The 17,934-nt window shown below is 42.5% G+C and overlaps 1 protein-coding gene across 8 annotated transcripts in view; it reads left to right on the top strand.

Annotated features, from left to right (window-relative positions):
* Window positions 1-17,934, top strand: part of RBFOX2 (RNA binding fox-1 homolog 2) — a 2,020,637-nt gene that overhangs the window by 1,934,393 nt on the left and 68,310 nt on the right. For all 8 annotated transcript variants that reach the window (XM_044075312.1, XM_044075315.1, XM_044075291.1 and 5 more), the window contains one exon: window positions 11,666-11,738. In XM_044075312.1, the coding sequence (XP_043931247.1) occupies window positions 11,666-11,738 (73 nt within the window). The remainder of the gene's footprint in view (window positions 1-11,665; window positions 11,739-17,934) is intronic.

The following is a 17,934-nucleotide window of genomic DNA, read 5'->3' as shown; positions in this document are numbered from 1 at the left end:
TTTCTGCCTGATGTCAAACACAAAACGATACAGCCAGTGGTGGTAGAACTTCCAGTGGTCCTGTCCTACCTGTGTGAATTGAAGTCTGGACTACCATATTCCTCTGTCAAGACCCATTTATCTGCTTTCTAGCATGCTTGCCTCTCACCCCACCTTTGGCTTCTAGGCTGGAGGTTAAACTTTTTATAAAAGGGTTCTACACCTCAGACCTGCAAGGAAGTCAATTCTGCCTTCTTGGGAATCTTAACTTTGTACTGGAGAAACTGACACTGCTACCCTTCGAGCCAGCCAAAGACTGTTCTCTCCAACATTGTACATGGAAAGCTATACCCTTAGTGGCCATTACTTCAGCCAGAAGGATTTCAGTACTACAAGCCTTTATGGCCTCCCATCCATTTACTATTTTCCACAGACAGGGTGTGCTTGTGTACCAACCCAACCTTCATGCCCAAAGTGGTCAGTGAGCTGTCCCTGAATCCAGGCCATCATCCTGCCCACCTTCTTTCCTTGGCCCCAAAACCCATCTGAAAGGATGCTGCATTCCCTAGATGTTTACAGACAACTTAGATACGGTTTAGCCAAGACCAAGCCCATCTGTAAATCGGACAGGCTTTGTCTCTTACCACCCAAGAGACCTGGGGAACCTTGTTTCCAAGCAAACCATATCCTCTTGGATATCCAAAACGATCGCATTTTGTTATACAGCCCACGGCAGAAGTCTTCCCTTCCCAGTTATGGCACTCCACTAGGGCAGTGTCCTCTGCTTTTTTCAAGGGCCTGGATGCAGCTGCCATTTTAGCTGTATGGTCCTCTGTCCAAACCTTCACCAAACACTGCAAGTTGGACATTGTTTCTAGGGCCAGAGCAGGGTTTGTCAGAGCCATTCTTCATGGGTTTGTGGAAAATGCTTCTGTTCCTCTCCCTAAATCTTAATGCAGGAGCTTTTGCGCACTCCCTTGTGTTATGAATACAGCAGCATATGGATAGAAGGACATAGTATTGTGTAAAGTCTTACCATAACTTTAGATGTCCTTCTCTTCTGTATGATACTGTGTAGTTTCCCACCCTGCCCCCCCCCTGATTCCAGAGTACCCACTCCATAGTCACTGATTCCAGCAGCATTCATTTCTGAGGTGGGTGCTGGCTGACGTCTGTTTTGTACCAAAAGTCTGTTTATGGACGACGTCTGCAGGGAGAGACTCGGGACATCACATGCACCCTGATGGTAGCATCGATCTTTTGTAAAATGGCCAGATGTTCGAGAGTCGACCAGAGGCAGACTCCCTTGTGTTATGAATACAACAGCATATAGAAGAGAAGAACATCTAAAATTATGGTAGAATTTACAAAACAATACTTTATGTATTTTTGGAAATCCATAAAAATCGGAACAAGCAGATGTTCTACAACCAAATATTTAAATAAGTCATGGGATACAACACTGCTCATTAGTCATATATGTTGGTGTACATCCTTGATTACATCAATGTCAGTCCTCCGAGTAGTACTATATATTTGGAGTTGTCAGAGCATTATGTTCATGCTATTTGAATAAAAACTCCTGTCCATAACCACACTTGCCCTTCCCTTGTCTGCAGGAGAAATAGCTAGATCAACAGCATCTTGTAACTGTTTAAGGACTGCAAAACACATTTCTAGTGATGTTAAAAATTTTTTTTTACCTGTGCCTGGGTTATTCATCAAGTGTACTAGATCTGTTTCACACACCTGCGAAAAAGCTTCTAACAAAGGGTGCAAGGCTGGAACAAATGTACTAAGTCTTTAAAGTGAAGCTTTACATGAACTTAAGAGAAGTTTTGAGACCAGAGGATATTCAAAGCATGAAGTAGAGCAACATCTGAATTTAAGCAACATTAACAGGGTAAGGTAGAGCTAAACCGTATTTTTCCAGTGTACATCATGTGAGTGATTCTATTAACTCGCCAAGGAGCACAAAGTAAGTCAGGGGTTATCTGTTTTTTATTCCTCAGATGTTAATGCTATTTGTGATGTTTTGAGAGAGAACCATTTGATATTCATGGCTGATAACATTAAGTGAGTAGTTGGAGAGGAACCTCAGCTTTGCTTAAAGAATTAGAAATGTCTTCAGCTTTTATTATGCTATAAGGAGAATGTTTCCTCAGCTAACCTAGTCTCAGCTCATTGGCACATATTGTAGGTCATGTAACTTTTTTACCTACATTGTCAATACTCATTTTATTCATCCCTCTACTGGGAAGGTTTTTACCTTTTTTATGCTGATTGAGTAGAAATCTGGCTTATTTAGGAAGGTGCAAAGCTTGCCCCTCTTTTTGTGTGGGCAAGATGAGCCGCTCTTTGAAAGAGTGGATTTGAGATCATTTGTATAACATACGGAGATGTGAAGCAAATAATGCTCTAGCAAAGCACATTAGTTGTCATGGTTTGATACATTCTTTCACTTTTTTGGTTGTGCAATTGATGTCTAATGATTTGAGGTTAGGTGATTTTTACGAGCAAAATTGAAGAATGTGAATTAAAATGGATTATTTTATTACAAGCAGATAGAGGGTATGGTCTCAATGAGAACACTACCTTTAAAACCTTATCTCAAGTCAAGTAATTTGTTTAAAATGAGCGGTTATTTTGTATCTGTGTAAATTGCTTGAGCTTGTATTGCTGTTATGATCTGAGGAAGTGCCCTGGGTGGCATGAAAGCGCTTGTATTAAACGGTTATAGCATATTATCACAACCACCACGTTCTACATGATTCACTCTGCAATTGTGCATGCTACAGATGGTTAAACAGCATGACTATAAGTAAAAGTGGTATAGTGTTGGACTGTAGTGTTACAAAATCCATTTGAACTGTACCATGTTGAAATTAATATATTACACATTAATGATGATGCACCATTTGGAACAAAACAAAATAGGAATAATTCTGAGGCAGCAGCGGCTGTATCCCAATTCCGCATTGAGTAGGCCTGTGATGTACACATTGGTACAAAGTCTGTTTACCAGCTTAGCCTGAACACAAATTTTAGTGTGTAAAATCCCAACCCTACGAACATTGAACAATTCCCTGCACTTTTAGTGGAAACACCTCTTGACAGGCAACATGAGAAGATGCTTTTGCTAGCAGGTTATGAAGGGGGGCAACTACATTCTGCTGTGGTTAGCATTACAGTTAACGTCTTAAATGGCAATGACAGAAGTATGTTGTAACCCGTGGAGGGAAATGCTGCAAAAGGGAGTTTAATAGTTGCACAAAATGCCACCAATTTAGACAAGGGTACCAATGCTAAAGTAGTTTTCACTTTCAGTGGTGGACCGCACCAGAGTGGGTCAGAACATGGTGGTTGCGATAATACGCAAGCACCTATTACATTTTTTAGCTGTCAATTCCTCTGTTAGCTTTTTGGATTACTAGTTTGTATTCTTGCTTGAGTAATTTTTAATGCTGTTTTCTATCTCCATGAATGCATACTACTTAAGCTGCTATTTTAATATGGGTCTTTTTTACACACAAACTTTGCTTTTTCATGCATACTGCCTGAGCCTGGCAAACCCTGCAGCTCTCTGCCATCAGTTAAGGCATTTCAGTTTTACAGTAACTTCGTAACAAAAGGCTGACTTGACTACTCTTGCCAGACAACTTGTAACATTTGTAGGATCTGTCATTATTAACATGCCTTTCACGGGTGTACTAGTGTTAACATGACTAGTAAAAAGTGCAGTTGAATGACCTTTTTTTCTACATTAAAAACAGAATGTAAACATTTGATTATTTTACCAGACCTTGACACTGTCCTTGTTTCACTGTTGCAGTCCTAACTTGTGGGATTTCTTGCTGTGGAAGCTCTTGGTTGGCTTAACTACTAGAGAATTTTCTCCCCCCTCCTCCTGAAGTTGGTGGACCCCATTTCAGTTGACAATATGTCTGGATATAAAGGGAGTCAGCTGGCGGTGTGACCTCAGTTCTTGTGCAACTTGTTCGGGTCCAGAACACCACATTCCTAACTGTGCTTTTGATTGTTGAAGGTAAGGTGCCTTCACAGCCCAAGTGGTGTCTGAGGTTGTGGCACAGGCCTCTTTCAAGACCCTTTCGGAGTTGTTCTTCCTTGCTGGGGTCCTAGTTTGGAGGTGGTCATTGGGCCCAAGGCCTCTCTCAAAAAACAAAGCTACAATCCACCTTGCCTCTGCCTACCAGCTTCCAATCTTAGGCATATCAACAAGACCTACTGAGACTGGCTGAGGATTTGCTAAGTACTCCCTACTCTGTGGCTATGATGCCTCAGAAGCTTCCAGCTGGGCAACAGCAGCAGGATGTGTCATTAGAAGGCATGACTGGCTGAGGGAGCATTCTCTTCCTGAACATATCCTGTCTCCTGGATGCCCCCTTGGACAAAGACATTTATTTTTGGTCCTAAGGCTGAGGCTGTGCTTAAGAAAATGAAGGATAAGGCGAAGTCTATGCAGACGTGAGGACTTTCTCCAAGTCCAACCTTTTAATTTCAGCCAAAATTACCCTACCAAACACTGGTCTTTTCCAGCCCCCCAGTCTAAGCCTCGACATGGGAGACCTCAAAGGAAAAGTAGCCAAATACAGCACCAGAGGGCCACTACAGTGGCAAACAGACCCCAATAGGCCTGTGGGATCCTGCCCCGGGACCTAGCAAGGAGCAGTCATGACTCTTCCTTTCCCCTACCCCATCTCCTACACCCTACCCCATCTCCTACCCAGTCAGTTCCCCTGCCAAGCTGGGAGGACAACTCTTCCTGTTCCACAAGAACTGGACCCTCATTACCAGAGATATTTGGATTCTAAACATCAGAGAGTTTACAAACTCAAGTTCTAACGACTAGTAATTCATTCAGGCTTTCCAGATATTCCTCCAAATCAAAAGTCAGAGGCCTTAAACCAAATACTGTTTTTGTGCACCCAAGGCTCTGAAACCTGTTCCAACTTCTTTGCAAGGAAAAGGTTTTTACTCCAGACTTTTCCTAGCCTCCAGGAAGGCAGGTACCTGGAGACCAGTTGTAGATCTGTTAAGGCACAACAACTGATGCTTTTAGGTCTTGGAATGCAAAATGCCAGCTTTGCAAAGACTGCTACCCATAGTCTCACCCAACACCTTCATGATAACCTTAGATTGAAAATATGCATACCGCCATATCCCCATAGAGGAATCACACAAGAGGTTCTTGTGCTTTGGAGCAGGTGTGAGACATTATCATTTCTGTGTTCTGCACTTTGGCTTGTTTATGCCTAGCAATTATGATAGCCACCTGCAGGGCAAAGGAGATTCAGATTTACCCTTACTTAAACGATTGCCTCATTCAGGCAGCAGACCTTGACAAATTGAAAGTAGATCCGTTTTACACCAAAAATATCCTAACTTCAAGTGGAGTTCACTATCAGCACCCAAAAAGCTGACACCCCAAAAACAGGATTGTGTTTCTGGGCGTCTTACTGGACACATGGCTTCAAAAAGCCTTTTTTCCTCCAGATAAGGTTACCTTTCTAACTCAGTGCTTCAAAAAGTTCCTTGACAGGAATTAATTCACAGCCAGAGTGCATCTCAGAGCCCTAGGCTACATGGCCTTTTGCATCTTCATGGTCTCCCTGGCCAAACTACATATGAGGAAACTGTTGGCACATCAGAAATGTCTGATATCAGCGCACACTCACTTTCAAGATAAAACTGCTTCCTTGTCTCGGGAAAGTGTTTGCCTGGTGGGTCCAAGCATACTCCCTCAGTCTAGGCCTTCCCTTTTGGTTCATACCCCATGACAAAACTCTGACAACTGATGCATCGGGAATAGCCTGAGGAGCCCACTACAGCAATTTCCACACTCGAGGCAGATGGGACTTCCAGTTCAAAATAAATGCACATCAATTTAAAAGAACGGATGGCAGTCCAAAAAGGTTTGATTGCCTTCAAAGATCAATGGAAATCAGGCGGAGTCTTGGTAAGGACAAGACAATACCACAGCTGTGTGGTACATAAACAACTGGGGGGGGACTCGCTCTTACTCGCTTTGCTGGTTAGCCATGGACCTTTGGGAAACAGCAAACTCCCTAAGACTGCACCTCATGGCACAGTACCTACCAGGAGAAACCAGTCATGTAGTGGATCACCTCAGCAGGAGCCTGACACCCACGAGTGGGAACTGCATAGAGAAGTTTTTTCCCAGCATAGCCAAAAAAATGGGGTGTGCCTCCCACAGACCTTTTTTGCCACCAAAAAAATGCCCACTTGGAAAAATTTTGTTGCAGGAACAAAACAGCCTGGAAAACTGATATCTCTTCCTTCCCTTGGACAGGCCTATTCCTCTGTGCTTTTCTCCCATACCCTTGCTACCCAGGGTACTGCTGAAAATAAGGGGAAGAACGGCCAAGGGTAATTCTAATAGCCCCCATATTGGCAAAGACAGCACTGGTACCCCCTGTTCAGACTAACCAACAGGTAACCCAAGTCTGCTGCCACAGTGTGTGGACCTGTTAACAGAACAAGGGTACAATAAATTATACCCCAATCTGCGCGCACACACAAATTGACAGCTTGGATGATACCTTGATCCCATGGAAGGGGTCACTCCTTGACAAACTGGTCCTGTGCATTCTAAAAGAAGCCAAGAGACCTAGTACTAGAAAGTCTTACTCCATCAAATGGAAAAGATCCATTATATGGTGCAAACAAAATGGACAAATACCTCAGCAGGCTCAGATCCTTTTGATCCTGTCATATCTAGCCTTTTGAAAAAGGACCATCATATTCCTGTCTACACTTAAGCTATTTCGACTTATTGCCTCCTCTCTTTACATCCTGACGTGAAACAGCTTCTGAGAGGGGTTGTCCACATTAGGCCTCCCAGAAAACTTCCTCTAAGAAACCTTTGAGGTCTTTCCAGTTGCTGCAGGTGCCTGGTTAAGGTACCTACCAAAGGTAGCATTGTACTTTATTATTGGCCTGATGAGTAAGGAGTGCGGGGGGTTATAACCACTTTTTTGTCCTGGATGTACATTAACCAAAAAACCTGTGAGAATCTGCTGTAATACGATAAGATTTCTTTCTCCCTTTCTTAGAGTGCATCTGCGTAAAGTGAGTTTTTTTTTTATAAAAAAATGACCAGACCAGTTTTATATACATTGTTTGCAGGACTATTTACATTATTTTATGGCAGTCTCAATTTTTTCCATATGTGGAGGATATACTCTATATATGTCATTTTTACATTTTATGACCCCTAACCGTGAAAAGCCGAAAGAAGAAGATGATAGTTGGGTTAGTGAATTGTTCCAGCAACACGTTTTACCGACCAAATTGAGTCAAAAGCAGAAGTAAAACAGGTTTGTAGCTAAGCATCTGAAAGTAGTGCAAATCGGTAACCTATTATATTAATGGCACAGGGAAGGAAAAACCTTGACTCTTGGGGATTAGACACAGGACCACCACATTTTGTGAGATTCACTGCCACTGGACCAACAAAGGAGTCTCTGGACAGTTAGGTACCTGGTCTCCCCAAAAGCAGTTCTCCTTTCAGCTGTCACCAGTCCCAGACAAAGGTTTTTGTAGATAAACTGTAAGTAAAATGTATGCAATTACCTTTGCTGAAACTGCCACAGGGGGCATATCTGTTTATTACAGTGTGAAAATATAGTGAGCACTTATAAATGGTGACCAGCAGTTAGTGTGATTGGTATAAGGTGAAGATAAATAGATCATTTCACTAGCTTGTTAGACTTGGTAGTGTCAGAGAAGTATAGGACTAATCTTAACCATGCATTGGATTTAATGTTGGAGGTTATATAATTTCAGGCAGCAGGTACAAGCTTGACCAGAGGTATTCCAGATCTCTAGAGGCAGAAAGGTAGTGGTGATGAAGGGGAAACCCTGCTAGTAGTTTGGTGACCCAAGATGATATAATGCAGTTTAAGACTAAAAGCCTGGGATCGGCAGACAGCAGTTTGCAGACTGAAGTACAGGCAAGTAAGGTGGCTGAGTCAGTAACTGAAGCAGTGTTGGAGTTTAAATGCAGTAATGGATATACTGGTGATATGGCCTGTGTTTTCTAGAGGAGCATTTAGTGCAGGATTAGGTTTACGAAGTAGTATACGTTCTAGTGGATGCATGGGCATATTGAATAAGATGCGCTGTTTTGTGTGCTTATTGGATATTGCCATCCTTGAGGCTGGAGAGAACTTTTGAAAATGAGAGTATTGGCTAGGCTTGTAATGGTCTGCAGATTGTCTTGTGCTTACCTATGCATCTGTCTGTGAAGTCTTTCTACCAGTGGAGAAAGTATTGGACGACTTCATCTTTTAGCAGTGGAAAAGTGGACTGCCAAGCAGGTTGTCAACAACCTGTGTCTACCATTTTGATGGCTTCCTCTAGCCAGACACCTTCAAAGAAAATGCAGTGGTACCCAAGGAACATTTGAGACCAGCAAGTCTAGTACATTGTATCAAGACGGAAATGTTGTGATGAATGCAACAGATTGAGTGCTATGACCAGTAAATCATATCCAAGCAGCAAACCCATACCATTATTACCATAGCTTGGGCCTGGGGACACCTACTGTAGGGCTGAAATTTCAGTGCACCCAGAGCACAAATTAGAAAGCAAGCTGCATGTAAATCTAAAAGAAATTAATACTTCAGCACACCCTGCAGCTGTCGAAGTCTGGAAACAAGGCACCTTAAAAGTCATCACACACTGCAGGTACAAGAAAAGAGTGGGAACACGCACAGCTGTGCAGGCTATCCATGCATGCTTGGTAGCTGGCAGTGAAATGCAGCCTGCTTCTGTCTGCAGCATGCATACATTGTAGGCCAATTCAACTGCTGACCTGGTCAGCAGACCCACTGCAAACACCCATTAATAGTTGCTCGGCAGGAAGGTATTTGTAAGTGTGGTGAACAAGTGTAATGCATCAGGCAGTAGTAGACCTCTGTGCTTCTTCAAGCAGCAAACATTTTCTACTTTAGAATGCCTCACAGGAAAGCAAGTGTCTGTATACATTTCCTTACTTTCCCTTGCTCCTTAGGGTAATTCAGAATGTAAGGAAGTTGATGGAAATGAATTAGAATGCACATTTCTGACCAAGGTGACACCAATTCTCCTGCCTACCGCAGTTGACTAAAACTTTTCATGCTGTCTCAACTTGTGGAGTCTGTGCACCAACCTACCCATATTGAACCTAGCGGCTTGGAGTATGTGACTTTGCTTCCCTTTGAATACCTATACTCGAGACATGTGAGCAGTCATGGGGGGGGGGGGGTGGACACCAAAGACAGTCATCCCATGAAAAAGATTTCACCTCTGATGTTAAAGGGCGGATGTGCATCCTAAAGAAGTGATGTATCCATGGTCCTGTAACATCTGAGCTTTGTAGCACTGGTATAGCCTATACTTCGTAAAGGTACGCGGTCAGCTGTCTCACTTCATTTGAGCATTTACTAAATGACATCTTGCAGCTCTCTGTCCTTCTAGGTGAATCCTGGCTCCTTCCTAGGAAATTTAACCCTAGGACATTTTGAACCAGCTGCCTCTGGTGAGCTGAGATCATCATTTAACTTTGGTCTGTGTAGTCCAAGTGCTGTTTGCAAGAACTCCTGCCTCCTTATATGCCCACCAAGTTTCTCACATTGTCAGCCTCCAGGACTTGATTAGAAGTCGCACAGTAGGCATGCACGTGCCTCCCTGGGCCATTTTCTTTAGAATAACTATATCCATTGATTCGGGAAGGTAAAGCTGATGTATTGTTTGTGGCCCTTCAAATTACATTTGTTTTTAGAGTTTTTTAATCTAACTTGGGAGCTTAAAATGTTTTTGAGTCTTATTTTTTTTTCTGTTTCTTAAGTCAGTAATTTCAAGAAAGGCAGACAATTTGTATGACCTACCGCTATATATAAATCCAGTACAATAATAGGTGGCTTAGGTCTGTCTAAAGTTCAGCTTGTCTGTTTACATGTTTTAATTTGTTTGAGACTTTGGGATAAGAAACTAAAGTGAAGATCAACAGCTCTTGCGTGCACACACACGGTCTGTCTTTGTATAAAACTAACAGACTCCCTGTTTTAGGTGTTGTAACAGGGTTCATTGTTTATGCCTGCAAATGCCTCCTGTTAGCATGGTATAACATCTTGTGAGAGGCAGCTTTATTTGCCACTGCTAGCTGGTGTTCTGTTGGAGACTGACCTAAGACACCTACTATTGTATTGAATCATAGCGGGAGGTCACACAAATTGTCTGCCTTTTTAGAAGTTATACTCGTTTTTTTTTTTTCTTAAGTATCTCGTATCTGGCGGTACTGCCTCATATCTGGTGAGCCTCACCCCTGGGAGCTTTGTTTTGTGCTCTGGTTGATTAGACCTAATTTACCTTGCCACTACAACTGGTGGCAAGAAGAGTGTGAAGGGTAACACTTACTGCATATTAGCAGGGACTGTATCCCAGTTTTGCTAAACTATGAAGGGTGTATGTTCTGATGCGTACCATGTATGGTCATGCTTTTTCTGAGGAGTTTGGATGGCCAGAGGAGGAATCATGTACATATGTGTTTTTTCAGGAGAGCCCAGTAGTAGAACCAGTCCTTGTTAATGTAGTTGCACTGTGTAATTATGGTAGGTGTTCCATTTTTAAGGTGTCGTGGCTGTGAAAATTGAATGCAGCCAAGAAGTTTTAGTAGTTAAGTTTCATAGGAAAGCAATGCAGAACTGGATTTTGCTTTGTTTGGAAGAGCAACTGGCTATTTCTTTACATTTTTCTGTTTAGTCTACCTTTTTTATGTACCCTTTTTTCTAAGGGCCTGTCGAGTGTCAAGCTTTCCCCACGTCCAGAGGGACTGACATCTTGATTGCCATAGACATTGCATGTACTGTTAAAATGCCTTCATTGCCAAAATGTGCCAAGTCCATAGCACTCCCCTTGAGTGGAGAACTTGCAACCCTCCTTATAGTGGTGGCATTCACTTGCACACTTCCATGCATTGGCTTAGAATGGCTGTAACATTTCTGGGTTGGTAAGCCAACTGCATGCCCAGAACTGACCTCCAATTTCACAGACCTTCCTTCAAGGGATTTCAGCATGGGATGATGCCCTTTTTCACCCCACCACCCCAGTGTTAGACTTGTGCCCATGCTGCTAAATCACCAATCATTAACTGTCTCATAATCAGGGCTTTATCCTATGCCAGTAGAGCTTTCTTTAGGCTGCTTTACATTTTGATTCTTCTTTGCTTGGTCTGCTAGAAAAGGAATGTTTTTGCATCTTCTGCACTTGATTTTCTGTCAAAGAAAAAGTAGACACTTGTATAATTGCCAGTGATGATGTTTGCCAAGAAACCTGCACAGTTTATCATTTTACTAACTGGTATACTATTCAGTCATGACTCGGTGAATGTGTCAATCAACTTGGTGGCTATTTTCAGTTTAAAATACATACTCTGTCTCTGCTGTAGATTCACAGATATGAAGCAGGTTTAAAGATGCCAGAGAGACCAGTATAAGCAAGATTGTTTACATTTTTCCAAGTACTTTTTTATTTTGCGTTTATATGTTATGTGCACCAACCATTTTAATTCTTGTTGTTTCCAGTATTTGAAACATTTTGTTTTGTTTGTAGAAGAATGCAGTGTTTAAAAATGCTTACTTGTATATTTCTTTTTCATGTTTAGCTATGGCCGAGTTTACACAACAGACCCCTACCATGCTCTTGCACCAGCTGCCACCTATGGAGTAAGCGCTGTGGTAAGAATTTTGTATTGTTTGTAACTAAAGTTTTAGTTCCCCAGCTTAATTCCCACAAGCAAGAGGCAATGTAGAAGTGTAAAAATATGTAAATACAAAAGTGTGTGATTCAGAAAATTCTGTTTGATATAGCAGTGAATTGTTCTGTTTAGATTGCACTTAAATTCAGCAGTCTCTTGCATTTTAGGTTTATTTTGATTTTACATTGCAGTGGCTGTCATTGATACTAACTTCCATTGTACAGTACTAATGGGAAAAATCACCTGGCCATGAATAATACACTAAGGTGGGGTTTTGCAGCCAGCTGAGCAGTAAATCCTGAGACCCCCAAAAGAAAAACTTTGTTAGGTATGTGGTGGTAAAATTGAGATCCTCTAGGGGAATCTTTCCATTTATGGAAAATGTTGATGCTCCTCCATGTCCTTATTTAATACAAACTCAAGAGGTCACATATTTGTGGAGAAGTAACTTTGCTCTAACAGACCTTAATTTGTTTAGTTGCTGTCTGTACACCATGGTTATTACATAGTTACAGAAGTTACTGGAAGAAAGTCAAATGTTATGTTCAGTACAAAATACTCTGCTCTGAGTGAATCGGTTCTTTAGAAGTGTGGCTTGTTCCATAAAATGTCAGTTTATTCTCCTGTAACAGTCATCAAAGTACACTGCTCTGTGACTTTGAATGTTAGGAAAATCCTTTCTCTTGACTGACCACGGAAGTCTGAGTTGGAATGTTTAACATCTTGATGAAAGTCAGAAATTCATTATTGATTGCTTGTGCACAAGGGTTGAAAACCAGGAGACTGTTTTAATGGCAATTCAGGGGTTTGTTCAGAGGTTATGTATTTTGGGAGGCTTATTTCTGCATTATTATTAGTGTCTAAAATTGTAATACAGAAATAGTGGGCACTACTGTATCACATGCAGGTAAATATGTGAAACAGAAAATTTGAAACTAAGTAAGTTTAGGCACGAGTGTACATAAACGTGGACCTGTGTGCAGACATGTTACTTGGAAGAGTACTCAACCATTAAAGGACTGTAGAAGGTAACGTGAGATTAACCTGAATTAATTAATGCTGGTACAAGAATGCTGACTTGTAACCCTTTAAAAGGAAGGGGCATTTTCTGAATATGAGCATTTGTTGTGAAAGAGATTAATAATAAAAGTAAATATATTGTTAGTTTCTGGCCTCTGCCAGAAAAGACAAAGTAAAAATCATAAGCTCGTCATGATTTCTAACTTGAGGTCATACAGTCTCAGGAAAAGACTGCCCTTTTCCTCAAGAGTGTTGTGTAACCTTGGAATTAGAGAAATGCTGTAGTGTGGTATATGGAGAGCTTGCTCCTGCAAGAAACAAGTTTGAGTTACATTTTCTGTTTGGCAGTGTGTTCCATGGTTGATGGCATTCATCCTTTTGAACAGTGGGATTTTGAATGGGAATCTTCACAGCTTTTATTTCAGGTTGTGGGTATCGCATGTAATTTAAGTAGTTATGCAATTTAAATACAAGTAGTTAACCCATGAAAAGTAATCAAATTGAATGGCCACATAGAGAGCCAAACTGTGCTACCCAGAATAGGGAGGGACATTTCTATTAGAGTACCCAGTGATAAATTTAAATATTCTATTCTTTCATTTGTCAGCCTGTGCAAAAATCAAGTAAAAACTTTGATGTTTTCCTTGTATTTGTATATTCATATTTAAGTAAGTGAGAAGTTGCCACACTTTTATTTTAGAGGATGCCAGCATTTCTTACAAGAATTTGGTCGGCAGTACTGAGCAAACTGTCAAGGCAATAAGTTACTGGAAATATGAATTCTCCTGTAATGTTAAGACTAACTTTCCCCACCCAAATGTTCATCGTGTTTCACTGTTGCAGTCATTACACTTGGGTTATCCTGCTGGCAGGCTACCCACAGTCGGCCTGAATTCCAAAGTCCTGGTCCGGCGTCTGTTGCTGTCTCCTCTTCCCTGACGTCAGTGCGCCAGGGGTATAAAAGATGCAGCCGATGCCATTTTCTTCAGTCTTTCTTGCCGTGTGGTGCCCGAAGCAAAAGCAGTTCGCAAGTACCGGTCGGCTGACTTCTGAGATTTTCAAATCGAATTTCAGACCCGAAGTCTTCAAAAAAGCTAAGTACCCCGTTGGGGAAACTTTTTTCTTGCTCCAGACTGATATCAGAAAAAGTTAACAATTGTATTTCTTGTGGGAAGCAAATACCTCATAAGGATTTTCATTCTTACTGTATTCCTTGCCTAGGCCCAGACCACGACGTTGCTAGCTGTCGGTTTTGTGCTAGATTTAATCAACGCACTGTTAAGCGTTGGTACGATTTTGCCTTTCATTACTTTGGCCGAAGATTTAATTCTATAATGCAGTTGGAACAGCCGACGACCGGAGTTTATAAAAAACGCAAGGAAAAGGACAGGCATCCGAGGTCCAAAACAGACGACGAGGCCTCCGTTAGGCCAGTCGCCGGTTCTCAGTGAGCCACTTTCGCAGCCCCTGACTCCCACTACCTCAGAGCCACAGGCCGCTTCCAACTCCCACATGGAGCCAACTAGGCCTCTGGATACTCAAGGTATTGGACACTCGGAAACTATTCCCTCAGATGGGTCCGGAGCCGCTGAGCAGGCATCTGCTTCTGAGGGTGTTTTCAGACCTACACAGTTATGTCAAGCAAACCTCAGCTTCAAAGGCAAAGACTGAAAACAGCTCTAAAGACAAATAAACAAGTACAGCATTCTCCTGGACAGACTTCCATGCCTAAGAAACAGATGCTTAAAATGGCCGAAGACCTAATTACTTTGATCAGGGGTTCCCATCCCCCACCTGATAAGAGGCCTAGACAAGAGACAGAATATGACTCTTCTGATCAGGTTTCCATTTCCTCTGACTCCTCTTCTGAACAGGGATACTCTCTTCCTCCCTATGAGGATTCTGATGCTGAATAATCTATTCCTTCAGCCTCTCCTCCTGAGAATTATTCTTTTGCGGAAACCCTGCATACCATGAGGGAGCATTTTCACTGGGAGAGCCAAGATTACTCAGAATCTAAGAAAAAGGCTCAGATACTTTCTTTTACTACCTCAGCACAGACCTCTTGCTATTCCACCTGTTCTAGACATTGTAGATGTATTTTCAGAGTCCGGCCTGTCTCCTGACTCTCTACCCCCTTGCACCTGTTAAGCCAGACAGATACTACAGGGTTCCAGACTCTCATAAATTTCTATATAAAAACCCTGCTGCTGACCCAGAAACTATTTCTCAGGGTCCCAAAGGCGTCAAGGCTTCCACTGCAAAAAACCCTGTCCCCTGTGATGGGGATTCTAGGGCACTGGACAGATGGGAGGGGAAAGTTTACACTTCTGCTACCTTGGCTGTAAGGGCTTTAAATTGTCAGTTTCATATGCTTAAATATTAGCAATACTTAACGTCACTGCTAAAACAGAAAATGTTGACATTCTGAATGTTGTGATAAGGAAATGCAGGATTTATTGCATGCAGCTCAAGTGGGAAAGCATACTTTGCAATGTGGTTTTGAGTCACTGGAGTCCTCTTGCAGGGCCGCTGTCACGGGTTCTGTCATTAGAAGGCATGCTTGGTTAAAGGAACAGAATCTGCCTGATCGTGTTAAAGCAAAATTATTGGATGCTCCATTACAGCATGATTCTTTGTTTGGTGTTAAGGCAGAAGAAGTGTTGAAGAAAATGGAGGATAAAGCAAAATCTGTGCAGACAGTTAAGGATTTCCTACAGGTACAGCCACACAGATTTAGCCGGAACTGGCCTTCTAAGAATTGGTCCTTTCCAGTGTCAGACAGGCCACAAAGAGGCAGATACAGACGCCCTAGAGGCAGATCCCAGCCCCAGGGCTCATACAGGCCCTAAACAATGGGGTACTTCTACCTCAAAAAGCAGAGAAGACAAATCACAGCCATACAGGAAACAGTCCCAATGACTTTTCTCTGCCAATGCCAAACACTTATCTTTTGGCAGCACCCTTAGGGGGAAAACTAGCACTTTTTTCACAAAATTGGCACATGATCACCCAGGACAAATGGGTCTTGAATATAGTGTCTCAGGGCTACAGGTTCCACTTTCACACACTTCCAAAGACAAAAGGTATGCCAGACCTGCCACACAATCAATGGGCAGAGGCACAAAAACAAGTTTCATCCCTTATGGACATGAGGGCTATTCAATGAGTACCACACCAAGAGCAGGGACAAAGATTTTGCTCAAGACTTTTCTTAGTACCCAGAAAGGACAAAGCCTGGAGACCAATACTGGACCTGTCTATTCTAAACACTTTTCTAGACGTTCCAAAATGTTGACTCTGCAGCAACTTCTGCCCATGCTGGGCAAGAAGGCTTGGCTTGTAACTTTGGACCTCAGAGGCATACCTGCATGTCCCAATCAGACAATCTTTCAGAAGATACCTCAGATTCATAGCTGGCTCAATGCACTACCAATTCCCTGCACTGCCGTTTGGCTTATCTACTGCGCCCAGAGTCTTCACAAAATGATTGGCACCAGTAATTGCATTTTGCAGACAAAGAAGAATACAAATATATCCCTACTTTGGACTGCCTTATACAAGCAGAGAACAAGGACATTCTACTGAAGCATCTGGTGTTTGTAAAAAGATTACTAATTTGCCTAGGGTACACAGTGAACGAAAAGAAATCAGAACTGGTACCCTCTCAAGAGATAATATTCCTGGGTGCAAGCTTAAATGCAACTGCCCAGATGTCTTATCTCACGCCAGACAAAGGCAACTGACTATTTACTTCGAAATAATGGCAACAAAGACCCAGTTATCTGCGAGACAAATTCTGCAGGCTTTGGGCTTCATGGCATCCTGCATTCTACTAATTCCATATGCAAGACTGCATATGAGGAAACTACAATGGTATCTAAAAAGTGTTTGGACTCAACATTGCCACAGCCTGGAAACATTACTCTCATTCCCTGCCTGCAACAGGAGTTTCGATGGTGGGTACAGGCCTGTCACCACAACGAGGGACAGCCATTCACTTTACCCACAGCCAGACATACACTAACAACAGATGCATCAGATTATGTCTGGGGGGCCCACATGGCAGGAAAATGTATTCAGGGCACATGGCCTGCAAGCCAAATGCATCTTCATATCAATCAAAAAGAGATGCTAGCTGTACAGAATGCCCTGACAGCTTTCAAGGATCTACTTCATCCAGGACAACTGCTGATAAAGACGGACAATACTACAGTCATGTGGTACATAAACAAGCAAGGAGGCACACATTCCTACCCCCTCTGCAGACAAGCTATGACTTTGTGGAACACAGCATTGACTAATAAAGTACACCTGCAAGCACAATTCCTGCCAGGAGAGACAAAAACACTCTGGAAGACGAACTAAGCAGAAACCTCATGGATCATCACGAGTGGAAACTAGATCCACAAATCTTCAGAATGATAACAGGGAAATGGGGATGCACAGACATAGATCTATTTGCCTCCCCTCACAACTGCCAGCTACAGAGATTCTGCACAAGGACTTAACACAAACAAGCATGGAAAGTGGACGCCCTATCATTCAGCTGGAAAGCCCTTACAGTATATGCTTTTCCTCCACTGCCTCTCCTCCCCAAGGTACTCCTAAAAGTCAGACAAGAGAAGCCAAAAATGATCCTTATTGCCTCAGACTGGCCATGCCAGCACTGGTACCCAAGCCTAAAGAGCTTGTCTCAAGGCCCAGCCTGGACATCACCTCAAATTCCTCATTTGCTGACCCAACAAAACAATCAGATTCTGCACAGCCAACTCAGAACCCTAAATCTGGCTGCATGGCGGATATTGTAACCATTCAGAACGCACCTCTCTCTAAAGCAGTTATGGATGCTATGTTGGAGGCCAGGAGGCCCAGCACAAGAAAATCTTATGCAGGAAAATGGAAGAGATTCTGTGCTTGGAACCAGGCACAAGGAATGGACACACTTGTACCAAATATTCCTCAGATTTTACAATACCTGAGATGCTGGACAAAGGCCTATCCTTCACATCAAATGTTAAGTTGTCAATCTCGCCTTCATTCTTGCTGGATGGGTTCAGAGCCGAACCTCGGCTCCGACTCTGCCTATTACTAAAGCTCGAGAGCTATTTTTACCGGCTCGAGGCTATCCTATGTCCCATAATGCTAGGTGTCAT

This window comes from Protopterus annectens, chromosome 1.part1 (assembly GCF_019279795.1).
Source record: "Protopterus annectens isolate FY-2018-M chromosome 1.part1, PAN1.0, whole genome shotgun sequence".
NCBI classification, from domain to species: domain Eukaryota; kingdom Metazoa; phylum Chordata; order Ceratodontiformes; family Protopteridae; genus Protopterus; species Protopterus annectens.
Note: the sequence above shows the minus strand (reverse complement) of the source record. Positions and strands in the feature narration are given on the sequence as shown.